At 37.3% G+C, this 23,392-nt stretch overlaps 1 protein-coding gene across 1 annotated transcript in view; it reads left to right on the forward strand.

The window, feature by feature from the left end:
* Nucleotides 1-1,103: 1,103 nt before the first annotated feature.
* Nucleotides 1,104-23,392, forward strand: part of LOC120427448 (protein unc-13 homolog 4B-like) — a 31,988-nt gene continuing 9,699 nt past the window's right edge. Inside the window, exons 1-6 of the mRNA XM_039592316.2 lie at nt 1,104-1,805; nt 10,107-10,368; nt 15,830-16,167; nt 16,239-16,410; nt 16,629-17,221; nt 19,631-20,357. Of these exons, the coding sequence (XP_039448250.1) occupies nt 1,708-1,805; nt 10,107-10,368; nt 15,830-16,167; nt 16,239-16,410; nt 16,629-17,221; nt 19,631-20,357 (2,190 nt within the window). The 5' untranslated portion in view covers nt 1,104-1,707. The remainder of the gene's footprint in view (nt 1,806-10,106; nt 10,369-15,829; nt 16,168-16,238; nt 16,411-16,628; nt 17,222-19,630; nt 20,358-23,392) is intronic.

The following is a 23,392-nucleotide window of genomic DNA, read 5'->3' on the forward strand; positions in this document are numbered from 1 at the left end:
AAAAAAACAAAACAAAGTTTGTTACAGCAGTATCAATTGATAGAAAAGAGTGGAAAAGCTTTGAGAGATAAGAGAATCAAAAGTTAGTAAAATTAAAATCAAATGTTGGATATTAAATAGCAGAATCAGTGAAGAATTGGGAATCAGAAGAGCAAAATAAAAATAGGAGATAGGTGGTAGCTGAGAATGAAGAGAAGAGAAACCCCGTTCTGCGATGCTCAGGTACATCCACAGCAGTTGACTCAACATAACAGAACTACGGATGTAGTTAGTTACGCTCCTTCCAGGATGCTCCTTACGTGGACGTCAACCGAAGAGCACGCAACAAGGTCAGTGCCATTGCATGCTCTTAGGTATCAATCCTTGGCCTGCTATTTCATATTTTTATTATTTTTTTCCATACAAATCCCCATTCAGCTGCTCCGCTAACCTTTCTCAAATGCACTGAGCGTGAAACAAGAAATGAGAAAAAAGGAGAGATAAACAATGACGTATGTGTAGTGTACACTACATGAGAGAAAACCACCCGTACTGTCCAGCCCACTCTTCCCATCATAGAGGGAAATCCCCGTTATGTGCGCAACACCAATGACATAGTAGTTTTAGAGCAAATGTGGTTTATGTTGTGAGGTATGAAGGTAAAAGCAAACTTTTTATTTTCATATCGTTGTTTGATAGAAAAATCATGCTCGTTTTTTCAGTTGGAGGTAAGAATCATAGATTCAATTTATAATATGCTTATAAATGAGATTTCTTAAATCCCTTTAAAGCATTACTTAGGCCATTGCGAATATTTTTCAAAGTATATGTATAAACCACTACAAACTTTTTCATTAAGACAAAACTGCTACTTAAATATAAGCTTTAAATATACTTTGGAATTGGACTGTATTTTAACGTATTGTAAACCAAATCTGAGACATTGACATTTGTATTTTGTTTACGTAAGTGAGCAATTTTTGTCTGCAAAAAAAAGTTGAATAAGCCACTCTCGTTGTGAGTGGTCAGAAATCAACAGAGCCAACAAAAAAGCCCCAGCGGCAGCAGGTACCTCATCCACTACAACAACGCGCGACGCGATCCTCTCGCGACGACCGGCTAAACTCAGCTCAGCTCGCGTGGATGTGGTTCAGCTCAGAACTCTTTGAACCGTCAGCGAGCTTGAGTCGCGTACGTACGTTCGTTGTTCTGTACGGGAGCGCTTGCACTTTTTTCTTCGGTCTGTTGGTCGTCATGGAGTGATTGTGGGTGAATCTGCTCGGGCGGTTTTTTCCCCTTAGAAGACAAAAGATCGCGAAAAAAAGGGTGAAAAGTGAGCACTTGTGTGTGCGAGTTTCAAAAAAGAAAAGTTACGACCGAAGGGTTAGTCACTTTAAAAGTGTTCGAAGAGTGCGAAAAGTGAAGTTTGCAAAAATCTACTATTAGCTAAACAGATCGAGCGCATCGCGGGAACTTTCACTGTGGCGCGCAAAAATAGCAGAGCTCTGGTCCATCCTGGCGGAAAGAAGCAAAATAAAAATCGCGGCAGTGTGATTGGCTCAGTGAAATATACCGAATTTGATGATTACGTGACTAAACGGCCGGTGACCGTCAGGCTCGGAGAAGACGATTCGAGGAATTATTGCATAAACCGCTTTTGTGTGCATAGAGACTGTCGACCCAAAAACCACGTTGACATTTGAGGGGAAACACATCATCTCAATCATCATGAACCATAATCCAAACCTGAGCCATTATATCTCCAACAAATTCGAAACACTGCAGTCAATGTTGGGTGGAAAGCCAAAACCGGACACGAGAAGCAGGTAAGCAAGCAGAATTTCCAATTTAAATACCTTCCAGCTTCAGTTGAACCAGAAATAAACATGGAAGAAATAAAAGTGCTGCTATTGGCATTTTAGGACCTTTAAAAATGTCCAATTTAAATAGCGCTACAACACACAGTTTCAAATGCTTATTTTTTCATTTCATAATGAAATAGAAGAAAAAATGTTTTTAGGTAACTATTTATTTCAAACTAATTTTAAGTAGCAGTTGCTTATGCAACAAGTTGCAAAAAGAACAGTCGTTCATTTATCCAACAAGGTTTACCGAAAAAAAAAACAAGTTTAGTGAGTTAAATACAACTTGTTTTGATACAAGTGCTGAAAAGTAGAACTTATTGACTCCACATTTGACGCAAGTAACTGCAATAAACCGAAATATCATGTTTTCAAGAACCTCCATACAATCCGCAAAAATCACTTTTCACCCTTTTTTCACTTTTAGAGATAACAGTACTTAACGTTAAGAAATGTAACTTCGGGTATAATGCTTTGGAATCATTTTAAAAACCAAGAGAATCTCTCTTTCATAATATATTGAATCCCTGCTTGGTTTCTTAGAATGATTGAATTGCAAATATATCGGAAATTTAGCCCAATGATTTTTTGACAGAAAATGAACTAATATTTGATTCTGTGGATTGAAACAACATGGTGGAAATCAATTGGTGCATTTGTAAACAAATGACAAGATGATAATCCTTCTTGTATTTGAAATATAAATAAACTGTGTCGGTTGGTATGTTTTTAAATAGTAAAAATTGTATTTTTTTTTTTCAAAGTCGTTGTGAAACTTTTCGTGATGAAACGGACTACTTTTCATCGTCAAAAATAACAGTACTGGAAATTATTTTTTAGCGGTAAATCACGTTATATGAATGTAGGACTTGTGTACGCCACTTCTCTAAAGTTATTTTTTTATTATTGTTATGGATTTTCAGTTACAAATTTGCACATTTCTCATTTGTAGAAGCTTTGAAACAAAATCTGAAATGCTCAAATAAATTCAACCAACAAAGTCCAGCAAAGCGACAAACAGGTAGGTTTGAGGTGACTACCAGCAGGAAATCGTCGGTCCCTCTAAACCGGTTAGCGCAAAGACTAATTAGTGGCCGTCGTTTCGCATCATAAACAACTTTGTGGAACAGCACTGCGGTACACAACTGAGAATGAGGGAATATATGAAGAGTACGGTAACTGGTGTCGTCGCTTCAGGTGATTTAACTAAAGCTCGGGGTATTTTCCAATTTTCGTGTGAAATTCGAGAGTATTTTTCATTACTGATGCAGTATGTTTCGGCTTTACACGTGAATCAAACTAACACTAAATAACGGTAGTTCTACTTAATGATTAATGTTTGTAGATTGGTCGCTCTCGCTGGGTTGACCTATTGGACTCGAAAGCGAAGAATACACAAACGATTTTTTAAACATCCATTCGAATCTAAAATTGAATAAATAAGCTTGTTAGATTTATCATGCAGAGACGCGTTCAAATTTGTCTAAAAGTATACAAATGCGAAGACGGAACTTGTCGCTAGCCTTGTGATCAATGTTATGAAATTTGGGATGTGAAAATTTATTTCTCAAACACTTCTAACAAGTGATGCTGGGCACATTCGGGAATAATATGTACGAAAAATAAGTTAGCAGTTTTTATTCTTTTGAGAATAAATAAGAACTTGAATTTGTATTTTCAGTTGCAATAAAAAGAAGAAATAATAATTGATAACAACGGACCAAATGTTAAAGCTTCTAGCAGAAACTTTTGACTTAAATTTATATGTTGCATTTCCAGCCGTTCATCAAGAATACTTATTTGTTTTGGTAATTGCATAATCGAAAGCTATTTCGTAATCCTTCATTTTACTCTGTTGGAAATATGAGCTGTCCTGCTTGAAACCATAAAAAATATGAATTCTAACCTTCGCGGAATTTCCAAGCAAATGTTAATGAATTCTATCTGACGCTGGCGCATCTTCCAAGTTTCCCAAGTACTCGTACATCTCGCGTACGCGTATGCCAAGACTCCCGCGAAAATGGCAAAGCCAACGATGTGCTCATTTGGTGAGACACCATTGTTTATCCATGAATTAAAAGCGCCAGCGCCAGCCGGTGCTGAGTGGGAAACGATGGAATCCAGATGACACACTCGTCCGTAATCGGCGCAATGCTGAGCTTCCAGTTAGAGTTCAAACACAGATTACGCTATCGTAACTGCTGCTGTGATTTTTGAACTGCTTATCATTGTTTTAAATTAATTAGTGACTCATGACGCGGATTCTTATTACATGCAAATATGGTTTTGAAAAGTGCATAATATTTACAAATCCTAAAGCCGATGCAAATATTTTTAAACTGTATGACTCTGACAAAAGTCAGGGGGGGGGGGGGGGAGGAGGGAGAAAATCAATAAATTTCTAGTAAAACGTCATGTTTTTGTATTGTTCAGTTGCAGGCTACTTGCCTTAATTATTTCAAAGCAATTCTACCAACTTGAAGCATTAATTAACAAAAGTTATATTAAAAAGTATTTAAATTTTGTAAAATCCATATATCCATATATCCATATACCAAATAACTTTATTTTTTTGTTAAATGGAGTTAACCCTCAATAAATATGCCAAAAATCACTTTCAATTCATGTTTCATGTTTTTTAATTCTTTCAAAGATGTTGATTGATTTTGAATAGTGATATAAAAATGGTTTTACTTTGCCAACAAACACCCACATTTTACAAGTACCATCATCAAATAAAATTATTCGCTCTACAGCATTGCCTTGGCGTTCTCGATTGCGAGATTCCTACTCGAAACTAGGTGTTCGAAATGTGTTGAGGAAATTGCAAACCTCTTTTTACACCTTAGCTTCCATCCACCCCGGGATTCGAACTGATGACCTTTGGATTGTTAGTCCAACTGCCTACCAGCGACTCCACCGAGGCAGGACCCAGGGAGACGACTCCTATACCTGGACTGAGCTAACGACCTAACCACTAGGTTAGTCCGGGGCCAACATTTACTTCCCTTCCGACGGAAGGCATGATCAGACAAATCTCGTCTCGAAAAATGCCACCGGGACCGTCTGGGATCGATCATCAGGGGTGACATTGGGTCTGGGGGGTGATTGGGTCAATCTCTTTCCCCAGACCCAATATCACCCCTGCTGACGGTATTGTTTTATTTTCTTTTTCATGTTTGTCATGTAGTTCGAAATAAATGTAAAGGGAGGGACAGTGAATTTTTACGGAAGGCTTAAATCCATAAAATTTAGTTATTTGATTCGTGAAAATTTACATTTACCGTACATTAACACGTTTATAAGGCGATATGAAGTAGCCGACTGATGAAATGCAATCCAAATCCAAAATAAATAACCACCTGCTCTCTTGTGACAACGACCATCTTTGTCGAAAATGAGTTAATGATGACGTTTTGTTAAACTCAACAAACCCTACAAGATGCTTTAAACCAATTTGGGAAATTCGCTACCTTTCCCGGATATCGGAATATACACTTCTGACATAGACCAATTTCCCATCTTATTGATCGTGCTATTTCTTGTGACACGGCATACAAATTTTCGGGAAATGCGAACAATTTCTCTTATTTTTCACAATTATTTTGAAATCAATCTTTTAAAGGTAATGCCATCTTTTGTTTTTTGAAAATATTAAAATATTGATTCAGGCATATTTTAGTTTGTATTGAATTCCTGTTCACAATATGCAAAAGATAAAATGCAGTCTTCAGCTGCATTGAAAAGATCACAACACAACTATAGATAAGTTTCATTTCAGTAAATGCTTCATATTCGTTAAGGTACACCCAAACGAAAAATATATCTCAAAATCTGCAACAGTGGATTTGCTGCAAAAAATGTTATATTTTATTACATTTTTTGCAGCAAACCCATCGATCATTTTTGCCCGCGTGTAAACACGTCAGCGATCTGCAGTTCTCACCAACACATAGAATGCTGGCGCGTCCCCGAGCAACACTCTAGAGAGAACATTATGTTCGCGCTCTGTCCCTCACCATTCATCAAGCATCCATGGCGCGGTGGTAGCGTGTCGGATCAGCAACCTAGAAGTTGATGGTTCAATCCTCGTTCTGTTAAGATTTTTTTTCTACAATACAATCAATCTGCCGTCGGTAATGTCGATAATTGTCGGTAACGGGCAAAAATGTCATACCCCCATATCGCAAAAAATGCATGAGGACAGTTTTCATGCAGATTCTGATATACTTTCATGCCGCCATGTATCACAATCATGCGACCGCCGGTTGGGTGTATGATAGGTTTGGACTCATTTGGGCCAATAAATAAATTCATCTTAAGGTGAAGCCGTTGATCATTTTGGAAGAAAATTGATCATCACTCTAAAAAGCTCTGTATTGGATTCAATTTAACGGATTTCTGCACCAAAATAAATCAGCATGTGCCGGTTGTTGCCTTCTTGAAGCCAATAAAGGAATGTTTGATCTAAATCAATTGTGCTTCATAATTTATATAATTTTGTGGCACAGTCATAGACGTCCTAGTTGGCAATCATTGATTAATGACGATTTCCACAACTTCGCAAGGAATGTGATAATCGTTACCAAAAAGAATCACTGCCCCTGATCGCATAAATGTCCCATATGCATTTTCATCGATTTCGAGTTATAAATGCAGTTTGGTTCAAAATTGTGTGCTCTTTCCAAAGAGCCTATAACATCCAGTACTTTGTTCTAGAAATCAGGAGGAAATCCAGTTTTTTCGCGAAAACTTAACACGTAGCCTTACACCCAACCGGCGGTCGCATGATTGTGATACATGGCGGCATGAAAGTATATCAGAATCTGCATGAAAACTGTCCTCATGCATTTTTTGCGATATGGGGGTATGACATTTTTGCCCGTTACCGACAATTATCGACATTACCGACGGCAGATTGATTGTATTGTAGAAAAAAAATCTTAACAGAACGAGGATTGAACCATCAACTTCTAGGTTGCTGATCCGACACGCTACCACCGCGCCATGGATGCTTGATGAATGGTGAGGGACAGAGCGCGAACATAATGTTCTCTCTAGAGTGTTGCTCGGGGACGCGCCAGCATTCTATGTGTTGGTGAGAACTGCAGATCGCTGACGTGTTTACACGCGGGCAAAAATGATCGATGGGTTTGCTGCAAAAAATGTAATAAAATATAACATTTTTTGCAGCAAATCCACTGTTGCAGATTTTGAGATATATTTTTCGTTTGGGTGTACAGTATGTAAAAAAAGTATTTACACCCCTTGGGCACTATGCACATTTTGTGATGAAACATGTAAAAAATTTAAAGTTTGACAGGAACCTAGTACTACGTTTTGTTCAAAAACTCATGCCAAACATTTTGCTACAAAAATCTCATGAAAAGATGATTTCTATAAAAAGTTATATAACAAATACTATTACGAAAATAAAAAAGGTGCAAAAAAAGTATGTACACCTTTCGAAAAATTAACATAAATAATGTTATTTGTTGACAAATCACCATAAATCCAGTCTCCCAACTCCAAATAGGCATCCTTGACTGATTAAAAAAAGAATTTGGATTGAATATAAAGTTTACTAACTACTTAGTATAAAAGTTTATATAACTCTGGAAATTCTATATAAAACTTATCTAAACTTAATTTTGCAAACTTTTAATTCAACTAAATGTCAATATATTACCATATAATTGCTAAATAAACATTTTGGAGTGGGTATAACACCGTTTTGGGGGTATTTGTATCGATAGAATAGATTTTTTGTTGGAATTTCGTACCAACCCGGAATTACGTCGTAGGAAAATCCGCCGGCATCCGAACCGGTCCACGATTCACAAATCAACCTATGTGGAATCGGAAAGGGCATAAAATTTCCGATCTTTTGATACCCAAACATCTAGGTTTTCTTTAAAACCTACGTTTTTAAATACCTGGGCAAAAAGTAAGTTTGATCCACGAAAACAAAAATTACGAAATTCCATACATTTTTGGCAGGTTGCTCAAACGAAACCATAACAACGTTTTTGCTTAGGTATTTAAAAACGTAGGTTTTAAAGAAAACCTAGATGTTTGGGTATCAAAAGATCGGAAATTTTATGCCCTTTCCGATTCCACATAGGTTGACTTGTGAATCGTGGACGGGTTCGGATGCCGGCGGATTTTCCTACGACGTAATTCCGGGTTGGTACGAAATTCCAACGAAAAATCTATTCTATCGATACAAATACCCCCAAAACGGTGTTATACCCACTCCAAAATGTTTATTTAGCAATTATATGGTAATATATTGACATTTAGTTGAATTAAAAGTTTGCAAAATTATGTTTAGATAAGTTTTATATAGAATTTCCAGAGTTATATAAACTTTTATACTAAGTAGTTAGTTAACTTTATATTCAATCCAAATTATTTTTTTAATCAGTCAAGGATGCCTATTTGGAGTTGGGGGACTGGATTTATGGTGATTTGTCAACAAATAACATTATTTATGTTAATTTTTCGAAAGGTGTACAAACTTTTTTTGCACCTTTTTTATTTTCGTAATAGTATTTGTTATATAACTTTTTATAGAAATCATCTTTTCATGAGCTTTTTGTAGCAAAATGTTTGGCATGAGTTTCTGAACAAAACGTAGTACTAGGTTCCTGTCAAACTTTAAATTTTTTACATGTTTCATCACAAAATGTGCATAGTGCCCAAGGGGTGTAAATACTTTTTTTACATACTGTATGTATGGGACAAACTTCAAATGCGTTTTTCTCAGCTTGCTGTTTTTGCATATGGGACATTTATGCCAAAATGGGCAGATCAGCAGGTGTAGGACACTATTCTAAACAACTTGTAGAAGGAATTTTGTCAAAATATTGATAGCTACGCAATATTTTTATCTTTGAACGAAAAATCATGGCAATGATGGAAGTCTTCACGTTAAGCAACCATGCGCACTCACGGTTATCTGTAAAAAAATAAAAATAGGTAAATCTTTCCCTGTTCCTAAGGGGAACAGGTAAGAGGGGAAGAGTATCGGGGCCGGCATTTACAAAGCGGATTCAGTGACAGTTTATTAATCAACTTAATGTTAACATGTTAAGGTTAATGTTTATAGGTTTTCTTCCTAAGGTGCCAGTTTGTGACGATTTAAATTTACAATTTAATTTATTGGCAGGGAATTCACTAAAATTCAATTCTATCGATTGTAGTGTGTTCAGGGAGCCAAAATAGAATAAAATAATAGCGTTTACTGACATCAACTTCAAAATCTGTGATTTGTGTAATTTATTATTGCTATTTTTAAACTTTAATATATTATGTTTGTGTGTATTTTTATTATTTTACATGTCCTAATAAATATTCTATTAGGCCGATGCAAATATTTTTTGAAGTTTATGTCCCTTGACTCTGAGCAAAGTCGAGGGGGGGGGGCAAAAAAATAAAAAAAAAGTATAAAAATTTAAATTACGAGCCATGGTTTCCACATTTTAATGAAAAATGGGTTTTAAAATGCATTATACACCTGTCCAGTTGTTTTACCATCATTAGTTTCCAAAATATCTAAGTATTGACAAAAAAATTATTTTTTGCGAAAAATAAAATTTTTGCTGTGCGGTGCATTGGAATTTCATGAAAATTCAAAACGTGTTTAAACAAGCCCAAACATGCAAAATATGATTATCAATGCAAAAAAATGCATTTTAGATTGTTTTCAGTTGGTTAGACTTCTATTTTCATGGACATTTTCAAGTTTTTTGGAAAAATATGTTTTTGCCCCCTGATTTTTAAGACCAATTTTGAATGGGGACGACATAAACTTTAAAAAATATTTGCAACGGCCTTATAAATTAATATTTAAATTTCATAGTATAAATTTTAAATAACTTATGCATTAAATATACGCCAAGTGAAGAAAGCTAAATTCTATAGTACTTTTTTTAGAAACGTCGTCTAGCCAAAATCCAACGCAAACAATAAATCAGTCTGGACATCTCTGAGAAATATTTTGGCATTAATTTAACTGTCAGTCTAGAGAACAGAACATCTAGCGATCCAGCACAGCCTCTAATAAATTTAAACATGTGCTCGATTGCGTGTTGCTTACAGCCAAATCGGTAATCGAAGTCTGTAAATTAAATTCGTAAACTGGAATTTATTTGCCATTTGATTGATCTTTGAAACCAACCGACCGGTCGATACTAAACAGCCATTTAACGCTTACGACTGACTACTGGTGCAATAAATTTTCCCATTTGTCTTCTATTTTAGGGCATTGCAGAGGGAGGCATTTTTCGAAAAGTTCGGCACCCGACTGAGGCAACGATCGCGTCACTTGGAGCTGCAAACGAAACGCGAGGTCACTCCCCAGGATGATACAGCGGAAACGCAGGAACTGTTTGGGGGAACAACACCCGCCCAGGTTAATCCGTCATCTGCCAACGGCAGCGCGGCTACTGTTGCCAATCGTCATCAAGATGTTCCCACAGCTGAAGCCAACACGACGATGCTGGGCACGATGGAGGCGGACGCGGTAAGCTAATTGAAAGCAATTCTCTGAGGATTGATACATTCTTGAGCTTTTGCAATTAATCACTCCAAAATTGATCATTCGAGTTGAGGTTCCGGACATAGGTTCAAGAAATCAATATTTAGTTGATATCATACCAAAAGTGAAATTTGCATAATTAAGATAATTTGGTAAAGCGATTACAGCTATCTATATATAGATATAAAAAATTTCGACGGTTTTGTTCGAACGCGAATCAGTTCAATACGGAGCGTCGGATCGAGGTGCTTTTTGTTGTGTTGGGTTCGTATAAGCCCAAGGAAGGTTCTTACGCTAGCTAATTGACAATTTGGCCACTCTGGAACCAATTCCGGAGCATCGGCAAATTGTATGCAGAAAGTTACGTATAATCATATTTTGATCACAGGAGGCTGAATAAGCAAAAAACGTCAACAAGCGAAAAATGGCAGAACGAAGTTTGTCGGGTAAGGCTTGGTTTCTATAAAATGTATTTTCCCAACGTATTAAACAAAACTTATGAATTAAACTTACTTACTCATTAACTCTGCCTATGTTTAAAGAAATATTTTTTTTCAATCGCTAGATTTTTTTTTCAACTTTTATTGAAAAAAAAAATTGTTACAACTCAATGCTTATTATTAAATATTACATAAAAAACAAAACTCAAAAAAATCTTATATTTCTGGGATTGAATTAATTATATCGGGGATAATAATTGTAAATATCTTGGAAATTAAAGGGACCTTAAAAATATAAAAAATACGGTTTTCAAAATAGTGACCATGTCCGATTATTATTATTCCTTTTAAAATAAATTGAAAGCCAAAAAATCGAAAATGATTAAACAAATCATTTCTAGAGAATTCCTCATTACTTATTCACTTTTGCTCTTAATGATCCTCATTGTTATTACAAGAGTGCTCCCTTGCGCGAAAAGCCAGATTCGATCGATTAATCACCAACACCCCGCGAGCGGAGTCCGGTTTAGAACCTATCCCAAACAAAAACCGGGTTGAGTACGAGATTGTTGTTGGATAACATTATTTATAGCTTTTGCGAGTAGAACACACACGTAACAAAACGCGAGGATCATCATTCCATGGTGGTAGGGAGATGTTTTAAAAATAAATCAAATCTGCACACTCAAATGGTTGTTCTATATATTGACGAATCGATGGACTAAAAAATGCGAGGAAATTCAACGCAAAACATATGTTTGCTTGCCTCCATTCTGTCTGTCGAAGCAAAGGCCGGGTGAAAGTAATGCTAATGATTTATGAATTGAACTCTCGGGATGATTTACATGTTTAGACAGAGGCATCCGATTAGCGTGCTCAAACATTGGCACGTAAACGTCGTCTAACAATGCATTTATTCGAAAAAAAAAAACTCATTTATTCACTCGTTCCAAAACTCAGGGTGATAGAATCTTTATAGAACTTAAACTCGTGAGAAATTCTTATTACTTGCAATTGCATTCTTATGTCAGTATTACATGTGATAAGTAAGGTATGTAAATTGCTTATTTTTATGACAGCATCAATAAAAGTGTTTCAAGTGGTGTTTGATTAATAGCTACTGTATATTGGGAAGCACTACAGAATCAAACATCCTTGCCAGTAGTAAACACCACCATATAGAGTAATCTACGTACGTATGTATTGCGTGTACGTACACGAAAATAAAGTGAGGTTAAATTTTGTCTGCCAGCAAAATCAAATGGTGCGCTAGTGTGCGTACGCGAAACGTCATAAAGCTCTATTCAAAATGTGACAGCAGTAAATTTCAAGAGTATGATGTTGAATGATTAATCATTGCTATCATATTTTTCAAGATCAGAATAGGAAAGTTGCGCTGTCAAGATATAGATAGTCCTGCTCTAACAAAGTGAGCATGAAAATAGGACAAATACAGAAACAATGTAGGGGAGAGTGGGGAGACTTGATCCCCGGGGAGACTTGATCCCAAGCCTGTATCTCGTCAGCATGTGGGTAAAACAATTAGCTTTGTTCTAGAAAGTTGTGCGAAATTGACTAAAACTCATTGTAGAAAACAAAGAAAAAAAATAAAAAATGTTTAGATTGAGTTACACACATTTTTCGAAGAAGTGCTGCAAAAAACTTCCAAGAGATCTTTTTTCTTTGTTTTGATAAGTGTAGAAAACACTCAAAAATTATTCAAAAAAAATATTTTTTATACATGAATTGTTTGATAAACATATCAACTCCAAAACCCTTACGCATTTGACGTTAAATTTATCGTCATACTATTTTTACAATCAATTGTTTAAAAAAGTGCGTTTAGGGAGACTTGATCCCTGCATTTTTACAGTCACTGGAATCAGCCTCAAGATTAAATAATTTGGCTGGGTTTTCGTACATAGTTTCCTTCAGTATAGTTGTACATAACTAACTGTAGTTTGAACCATTTTTCAAAAGTTTTGTAAACAAAAATGACCAGCTTTTGTAAACATGCTCAATTTTGGTCTAAAAAAGAAAATTTTAAGTTTTTAAATATTTTACATGCTAAACTTGTTATATTTTGAACACAAACGTACAGGTTTAATGTGAAATAGCTGTATCTTATAGAAAATAAAAAGTTTGGATTAATAAGAAACATTTTGCTTAAGATTTCTTCAAAATTTTGAAAGGGGGATCAAATTACCCCCAACATTTTGAAAATGCCGGTTTAAAATATTTTTTTAAAACGCTTGGCATTTTTCTAAGAGTTTATCCGATGAAATACCCTTATCAGCCAAACATAGTTGAATGTTTAAGCTTTCAATTCATGCAAAAAGATCATAGTTTTGTGAGAAATTGACAGAGTTATGTGCGATACAAAAAAAGGGGATCAAGTCTCCCCGCTCTCCCCTAAGCGTACTTTTTTCTGAAATGTCTTTTCTGTCCCGCCCGTGTGGATCAATCGGACCGCGCACTGGACTCACAATCCAGAGGTCGCCGGTTCGAATCCCGCGGCGGGCGCTCTAAAATTCTTTGTGTAAATATGGGTTATCGGGCCCTGTTGCTCCGTGCCATACTTCCATACACTTAGGAGCCCAGGGCGGCGATGTCCTTGTGGATAAAAAGGAAGACACTAGTGGTTGGTACTAGCAATGGTGGCGGACAGCTGTAACGTCAACTTCGTTTTTCGCCTTTTCTGTCTAGGGATCTCAGAGCATAGTAAATTGAGTTATTGAACTACATACCATGGTTCTACATTGAAATTGAGTGATTTACTTGTAATCGAACACACAGAAAAAAAGGTAAAATTCATCGCGGAATGGTGACAGATTTTGTGTAAAAAATGTGTAATATTGCATCGGGAACATCCATAAACCACGTGGACACTTTTTTGGAAAGCTCAGCCCCCCCCCCAACTTCCCTCGTGGATGGAGCGTGGACAATCATCAACCCTCCCCCCCCCCACTCCCTTAAAAGTGTCCCATCAGGAACTGGTGAATATTTATCAGTTTATGGTAAATTTTCATCTGGTTCACATTTTTACACATATTTTAGAAAACAAGCAGTAATATTCAACCAACCAAATTATCAACGTTTCAAAATTTGAACTTTTTTAAAATAATCAAATATTTCTTTCTAGATTGCCAGAACAATTCGTCAAAATGGTTGGAGTTTTTTGTGGTGTTGAATGAAACACACAGTAAAAAGGAATATTTTCTTTAAATAGTGATTGAGTAACATACTCCATCAGCTTTGGTAAACATGATAAATATCAATATTTTTAAACATTTTTTTCATTTCTTCCATTATCAACTTTAACTTAATTATCAATTTTTATCAATTTTTATGTAAAATTTTATGGAATCAGGGCACAAAATAATCAGGTAATAACAAGAGCAGTCTTCCCGAAACGCGCGCACGCCGTACACGCCGTACAAGTTTTCAGTGCAGATGAACCTCAAACACACCAGGCTACCATGTTCGAGTTCTCCCCGCACGGCGCACTCAAGTTTACACGCGGTGTAAACTCGGGGTGCACACCTCGGGTACAACGCCGTGCGAGCGAAGAGCGTATAAAGAGACGAAAAAATGACTGCTTCTCACTCTCTCTATGGCAAACACTGTAGCGTGACTGCAGCGGAGAATGAAACACCACTTTACAGCAGAGGGAGCGTGAGGGAAATATTGTTGTCTCTTTTTTGCGTCATCGGCCTGCACGGGGTTTGTACCCGAGGTGCAAGGTTCGGTTTAAACTTGAGGTTCGTGTACGGGTACAGCCTGTACACGGCAGAGTTTAGGTTTGCTTGTACGCGTGCACACACGGTGCTGGTGTTTGATCGAGTACAGAAAACAGAGAACGCGGTTGAACGCGGTGCACGGGGATCACTGAACAAGAGTAATAGAAATATTTTGTTCAAGACGAATATTGAAACGGAATCATACCCTATACCTACCAGCGATTACCAACGGGGGTACCGTGCCTACTTGATTTACATGGCAGGGAGTACCAGTCTAGAAGAAGGTTGAGAATCGCTGCCCTTTACCCTGTCATTTAGAAAATGCCGTTTTTAAATATTTTTCAGGGTGCTTTTTATCACTCATAGAATTGTTTTATTCAGAAATCTATACCAACTGAATATAGATCAAATGATCCAACTCCTGCAAAATGCTTGAAGAGTTGTAATACATTTAGAGAGTGAGGGCTGTGTGACACATTTACCCAAAAAAAGTTGAACTTTAGAAGGTAGAAAACTTGCTTAGTGTCATCGGCCTATTTTTGCACATAGAACCGACCACTAAATGTTCAGATCGATCCGTGAAACTTTTTGCAAAACTGATCACGCTACAATGGGATGCATTAATATACCGTAATCTGGGGTGAATCGGTACTACAGTCTGAATAGGGACAGCAGTGTTTAGAGCACTTGAAGCTTTTAAATTTGGAAATGGATACATATACACATTTTGTGGCCCTGAGTCTGTTCTAACCGAAACCATCCAGAAAAATCAAAATATTGTGCTCCTACATGGTTAAAACTGCTGTCGCAATTCGCCCCATGTGTCCCGATTGACCCCAGTTTACGGTATTAATAAACCTTAGGAATGTCAGCGACGTATCGTCGCTTGTGTGCTATCTTGTGCCATGTCTTATATATATTTTTTGCATATAGAATCGACCACTAAATAAGTTAGTAAAATTTGATGTTCCATGCATCTTTTTTCTTAGAAATAACACAACAACAAAATTTGATTATTCAACAAACATTTTGTTTCATACAATTGAACAAATTATTTGCAAACGTTTGATCTGAAGTTGCTTTCTTCGACTGAGCTATTTATAACTCGATTTCAGATGAACAAGCCTTTTTGATGGTGTAATTGAGCGTCAAAGTTTTGATAGGCCAACATTATGTGCACAATGGAATTATATGCGCTTAGTTTTCGTGTCGTGTTTGGCCAATTTTGTCCTAACTCCTCTAAATTATTTAATCTGATTATTTCAGGTCGAGGACCTGTACGAGAAGGTCCTGATGGAAATTGTTCACGGAAACATCAATCGCAGTGATGTCTCGGAGAAGGCTCTCTTCTCCTACGCCCAGGACGTGTTCAACATGAACGAGAAAGCACACGAGGAGATTTTGAAGAAAGCCCGCGTCAAACCAGCTTCTGAGGTGCATCTCCGGGTGGAACTGGTCGAGGCCAAACTCACCGAACGAGCGACCGTCACCGGTGCTTTGAATGCGTTTGTGATAATGTACCTGCAAACCGGCTTACCGGACGTGGTGCGCAGTACAATTCAGGAAAACACCAACAATCCCAAGTGGAAGGAGTGCTTCACGCTGTAAGTTGAGCTAATTGGTAGGGTGGACGGATGAAAATATTGTTTTTTTTTTCTTCTTTTCTTCTCAATAGACCAACCAGTGAAAACAGTAACGAGAATCTTATTTTGGAAGTATTCCATCATGACTGTAACATGACAAAGGTTACCAAGACAGTTAGGGTATGCCAGAAGTATGCATTGAGCTGCGTCAAGCCGAGATCTTCATATCAGAAGTTGATTGGGCGGACCAGTATACCAGTTGAGGTAAGATTAATCAACAATAAATGCATGGAAATGCATACTTCAATAGATCATATTCGAGATTAAACTGTTAAGAATTGAAATAATGCTTTCGTTTGCTCGATTTGCTTGAGCACAGTTTGAATACCACTATCCAGAAAAGCATAGCTAACAAGTTTTTAATACACTAGATGCTTATTAAATTGAAACAAGCCGATATCCCAATTATTTATCTTTTTCAGTCGATTAGCTCATCGGGGCTTGTAATGTGGTACTCGCTGAACAAAACCAAGCGCACCGATCCGCAAGGTACAATCAAGCTGAAATTTCACTTTAGCTCTGCTCAAAACAAGGAACAAGCCATCGAACAGCATGAAATGCTCACCAAACTGTTTCTGGAGTACGAACTAAACAGTTCCAGCGTGGCCCGGTACTGGTGGTCGGGCAAGTTCACCGCAGCAGGAGAGGCCATCCTCAACCAGCACGCCATTTGTGCCGATTTGACCGCGACAGAAAAGGTGCTCATCTACTGGAATGCATACACCACGATCCATGTTACGTACCGAGTGGCGTTCGGTCTCTTTCAAGGAATGCTCGAGAAGATTTGCCCCCTCGTGCGGAGCAACTCGATCTCACCGGGCGACCTGAACAAGTTCTGGAACGGTGTTCAGCTGCTGCTGCCTTCCTGTTTGGCTGTGATAATGAAACTCCGCAAGCGAATCGCTGGCGACAATGACATCGTAAAGACTGTAACCTCGGTGCTGCACATTTTGGACAAGGTGGACAGCATAAGGGAAACGTGCAACATCCCACTGTTTCTACCAGAAAAGTTTGAGTAAGTAATGATTTGAGATCATCTTCTTCTCATTCAACTTATTTAAAACAAGGGGTTTCCAGCATCAAGGATTACTGACCAGTCTAAATGAAATTACCAGGATTACTGGCAATATTGATTTCCCAGAATTACTTGGGATTTCCAGAAACCACGCAGAATTGCTCAAATTTATAAAAATAACTTGGAATTACTGCCTAGCTTCCAGCATATTGAGAATTGGATCGAATGACAGCTGTCAAATGCACAAAACCACGTGCTTGGCAATAGTACGTCCATCCCGGGAATTTCCGGCACAAAATTCCCGGGATTTTTATATGTTGTACGGGGAATTTCCGAAATTAAACAAAAATCATAATTTGGCCTGGAAATTACATTAGTATTACAATTAATATGTTTAAACTTTTCTAAAATTTTACATAAATTGGTACCATTTTATTTGTTGTCATTTTTGTTTTTAGACATCTTAAACCAATTTTCAAGCTTCAAAAATAAATATTTATAAGATACTTATTTAATTTGAATTAGAAATGTGGTGCATATAAAATTCAAAGCACAACAGAGAACAGCAAAAAATTGTTTAACACTGGAACGCCCAACGCATGTCCAACTTACACAGACGCCCAAGCCTCCCAAAAAAGGAGGAACAGTAACTTCAACTCACTGGTTCTCGGGCATTACTCAACCAATCGGGACGATTCTTGTTTCCAGTGATTTGTAAGAATGTCTAGATGATCCTAAAATTGTGCAGAACTTAATTCGATCAAATCTGTAATTTTTGCGATCAAAAACATCGTTCTACCTTTTTTAAAACGACTGCCGCCGCGGAATTTTTTGCGATTTTTTTTTACATGCGAAAAAAAAAGTTGGAACGATGTTTTTGATCGCAAAAATTACAGATTTGATCGAATTAGGTTCTGCACAATTTTAGGATCATCTAGACATTCTTACAAATCACTGGAAAGAAGAATCATCTTGATTGGTTGAGTTATGCCCGAGAACCAGTGAGTTGAAGTTACCGTTCCAACTTTTTGGAGCCTTGGGCGTTGGAATGTTAAGCTATCTAAAAACTGCTATCCTTGTTTAGATTGATATTAATAGTATTGAGCTAATTCTATAAATTTAATGCTTGAAAAACATAACAAATATAAAGAAAACATAGATTTTATTACTTTTTCAAAAACTAAAAACTTCCCGGGAATAAATAAATATTTATCCCGTTTTCCGGGAAACTCAAAACCTGGGAAAATTAGACGTCCTGCTTGGAAATCCTCGAACAAGTGGGTAAATATCAACATCATTTTGAAAACTGATTTTGGTGTGCTATCCCTGTTTAGATTAATTTTAATAGTATTGAGCTAGTAGTTTGATTTTAAAAAACATAACTAATATAAAGAAAACATAGATTTTACGACGTTTTCAAAAATTTCCCGGAATAAAAAATATATTTTTTCCGTTTTCCGGTAAACTCAAAACCCGGGAAAATTGGACGCCCTACTTGGAAATCATCGAATAATGTGGTAAAAACATCAACGTCAGTTTGACAACTGATTTTGACGTTTGAGTGTTTTTCATCCGAATACATTTGAATTAGAAAGCATCCAAATTGGCGGACATTTCGAATCCGCGTTGTACTTCTTACAACCATAAAAAGCATCAAGGAAAAGCAAAATGCATTCTGCCGATTTACCTTTAAAGAATTACTAGTACACTCAACCCCCGGTGGTTGGTCACTTTTTGGTTTGACACTTTTTTAGTTTGTACCCCGTTGGTTGGTCAAAGTCAAACTAAAAAGTGACGAACTGTCACTTTTTACACGGCGCTCACGCACACTATCAAAACAAACGTTTGATAGTGAGTGTGAACTCCGTGTAAAAGGGGTGTCAAACTAAAAAGTGACCCCGTTCGTTTGACAACAGTTGGTGTCAAACCACCGGGGTTTGAGTGTAGTTACTTGAGTTAATGGGAAATACACGAATTACTGAGTAACTATGGAATTACTCGAATTACTACGGAATTACTAGGTAATTCCAGAATTATAGGAATTACTGCAGAATTGCGGAATAATTCTGGAATTACTGAATTACTTACTCAAAATCCGAATGATCCCGTACTAGCTGTAACTTTGGTTTCATACATGAAAATTTATAGGCAATAAGGAATTATAAAAGGTTTATCGAAATTATCTTTTTAACAGTTATTTTTTATTATTTTCTGAAGTTTGTTTTCACAAACAAGAATCATGGAATTACCAGGATTACTGGGATTATTAGGAATTACCAGGATTACTCTGGAATTACTCAGTAAATCCGGAATTACAGAATTACTTGCTCAAATTCCAAGTAATTCCGGATTAGTGACCAGTCTGACACGATGCTGGAAACCCCTTGATTTAAAATTTAACTTTTTTAGGCACTTTAAACACAAGCTCGAACAAAATCCCAACATTTCCATCCATGACGTGGTGCTGCAAGCAGTACGAATAGGTGCTAAAAAATGGTTCGACGAGGCCGTTTCCAACACCATGAAGGCCACTTTTTCCGACGAGGAAAAGCTCACAGGCTCCATAAATCTGATCCAATTGCTTCAGAGTGATATAATTCGAGCAACTTCTTACTACAACAGTCCGTTCAAAAGCATTCTAGACATCGAGTACACACGTGAGCTGTGCAAGCAACACGAGGCAAGTGTCGTAGCTCATCTCAAACCAATCGTGGAGAAAATGTGCAAAGGGTTCAAGAAGCTCACGATTCGACTGGATCAGCACAACCGCGTCGGAGAAATGGACCAGCTAGATATGAGCACGACGTTGTTCGAGCTGTACATCGTGCTGCGGCTTTTCATCGTGGAAACCGACAAAGAACTAAGCTTTGCTCACAACCCAGATATTATCAACTACCATGTTTGGTTCAGCAAAGGCATTTCGCACTGGAGTGACGTATTTGCCATGAAAGCGCTCGCCAGACTGAGTCACGCGATCGATTGTGACACGCTGGAAGTGGTTCCCGGTGCTCAGCCAAGGCAGTCCGTCTCGGCGGCAGAATTTCTGTCGATCGTACGCCAAATGCGAGCTTTCTGGGAAGAGCTGGCGTGGCCCGACCCACAGGAGCTTAATCGGTTTCTCAAGAGGAGCATCGGGGTAAGTGATATAAATCTCATCTAAAACATTCTAGCCTAAACTTTGATAAATCATTGTGACGGAACAAAACATTTTTATTTTATTTTTTTGAAAATCCGCCACACGAACTCTCGCACATCCTTCACTTATCGCGTTCGTCAAATGACTGTCGTTCTCGAGCAAGCAGCTGTCAAAACCCAAAACCATGCACGCTGAAAAGCGACAACTCATTCAAAAGTTCAATGCAACCCTTATGAAACGCAACTCATTCTTCTAGGTATTCTACTCAAAATTGAGTTAATAAAGTTCAACAAATCTTGAAAGTCGAGCTTGATTTAATTATTTAACATTTTTCATTTTCTTATTATTTTCGGTATCTTTTATTTTATATCAGCGCTGCTTATTCCCTACAATCTCCCTTGCCACTACTCTTTTTAGTTTCTTTATTGTGTTTTTTTTTGTTTGGTTGTACATTGAAACGCTCACATAAGATCAAAAAAAGTGTTATCATTTCAAATCAGATATTTATCATAAATTGTATGGAAATTCATTGTTTCTCCCATTGTTACATTTTTTTACGGAACGGAATCGACGTAACACCTTATAATGTGGCCCTCTTAAACCTTGCGGTTTCGTCAACGGATCCACAGGCGTGTATCGTTCTTTTTGCGACAAGACTCCGCCTCCCGGGTCTCCTAAGTGTGAAGGTATGGGCACGGGGAGAGGGCACCGAATACCTCTATATTTACACTTAGAATTTTTTGCGTCCGCCTCGGGATTCGAACCGGCGACCTCTGGATTGTGAGTCCAGTGCGCGGTCCGATTGATCCACACAGGCAGACATTTTTTTTACACTTTGATTTAGTTCCACTTTTTTCAGGTTTTTTTTTATATCCTTGCACACTTATACTTAATTTACATATGTCTCCATCAGATTCCCAAGAAAATCAATCATAAGCTCAAATATGAGGCAATACGGTAGCAAGCCAATTACATCTCAACTCATTGCTCTTGGAATAGACTGAAATTTCTTCAAAAATCCCAATTCTTCAACTACTTGTACTAAATCTGCGCATTCCTCCAAATTCCCAAGAAACTCAATCATAAACACGAATATGAGGCAATACGGTAGCAAGCCAATTACATCTCAACGCATTGCTCTTGGAATAGACTGAAATTTCTTCGAAAATCCCAATTCTTCAACTACTTGTACTAAATTTACACATTTCTGCAGATTCCCAAGAAACTCAATCCTAAGCACGAATATGAGGCAATACAGTAGCAAGCCAATTACATCTCAACTCATTGCTCTTGGAATAGACTGAAATTTCTTCAAAAATCCCAATTCTTCAACTACTTGTACTAAATCTACACATTCCTCCAAATTCCCATGAAACTCAATCATAAGCACGAATATGAGGCAATACGGTAGCAAGCTCGGTAGCAAGCCAATTACATCTCAACTCATTGCTCTTGGAATAGACTGAAATTTCCTAAAAATTCCCATTCTTGCACAACTTGTTCTAAATTTACACATTTCTGCAAAATCCTAAGAAACTCAGTCATGTACGAATATCTTATCTTTTTTTACGCTTCTTTGCCTTTTTTTTTATCACTTATTATTTCTAGAGTCATCAAACCCATAGCGCATAGTTGTTTTTGAAAATTCACTCTAGATTTACTCTTTTCTCTGCCTGAGTCCATCGCTCTTTTTTTCTGGTTTTCTTTGTAATAACTTTGTTCTTTATTCAATAACTTCTTTGATTGCTCTTTCTTTTCTGGCTAATTTTTGTTTTTCGACACCATCGCCCTTTCTTTTTTGGCTTGTTTTTCTTCAGTAAATCGCCGTTTCTTTTTTGGCTTGTTTGTCTTGAGTAAATCGCCTTTTTTTTTTGGCTTGTTTTTCTTCAGTAAATCGCCGTTTCTTTTTTGGCTTGTTTTTCTTGAGTCCATCGCCCATTCTTTTTTGGCTTGTTTTTCTTGAATCCATCGCCCTTTCTTTTTTGGCGTGTTTGTCCTTGTAGAAACTATCACTGCTGCGCCATGGATTTATTGCCCTTTTTTAAATAAATTATTCTATGGTTTTCCCTATCTCTTTCTTTCTTTAACCAAATCATATGAGTCACCGGCTTGATTACTTCAGCTCACAAAACAAACCAGTGAAATTCAAACGAGAACACTTTTTATCAAATCACAATGCAACCTGTCCATCAAATAAAAACACACTAACACCTCACCCGCTCGACTGTCATCCAAAGAATTATCTTCCTTCTGAGACCCACACACACTATCAAAATTGATTTTCCTTGAGCTAGACACCGTGTGTACAAGTAAAGTTAAAGTTTGCATCGAACATCTCAGGACTCCCTCGACTCAGATCAATTCTTTACTTTTTTTTGATAAGGTCCTATAAACAAATGTAAACATTGAGTGTATCCCTTTCACACCTTATGTCAAAGTCCATCGGAGTAAGCGGGATACACTCAATGTTTACATTTGTTTATAGGACCTTATCAAAAAAAAGTCAAGAATTCAACTCCTCGCGCTCAAACCGGAACAGAACTCTCTTGACTTTAATTGTTTTGTACAGACTTTTGTATCTAATCCATACAGACTATGGAATATCTTCTGGCAACTCTAATGCTTGTTTTTTTTTTTTTTTGAAGCTACAACCAGTAGTTTTCTAAGCCCGCACACACGAACACTAGCACACCATTTGTTTTGCTGACCGGTTCAAAATTTAACCTCAATCTTTTCCATGTACGTACACGCAATACATACACACGTAGATAACTCTGTTGGCCGTCGTGTCTCTTACCTTCTCTGCTGCAATCAATCAGACACACACACATACACATGAATACCACCTGCTAGATTTCCGTCTTTGTGATGAAATCGCAATTTCTATTATTTCTTCCTATAAAACTACACTAAACCTGCCGAACTGCGCCATGTGGTAACGGAACAAAACATTTTTATTTATTTTTTTTTGAAAATCCGCCACACGAACTCTCGCACATCCTTCACTTATCGCGTTCGTCAAATGACTGTCGTTC

Source organism: Culex pipiens, chromosome 1 (assembly GCF_016801865.2).
Source record: "Culex pipiens pallens isolate TS chromosome 1, TS_CPP_V2, whole genome shotgun sequence".
Taxonomy (NCBI): Eukaryota; Metazoa; Arthropoda; class Insecta; order Diptera; family Culicidae; genus Culex; species Culex pipiens.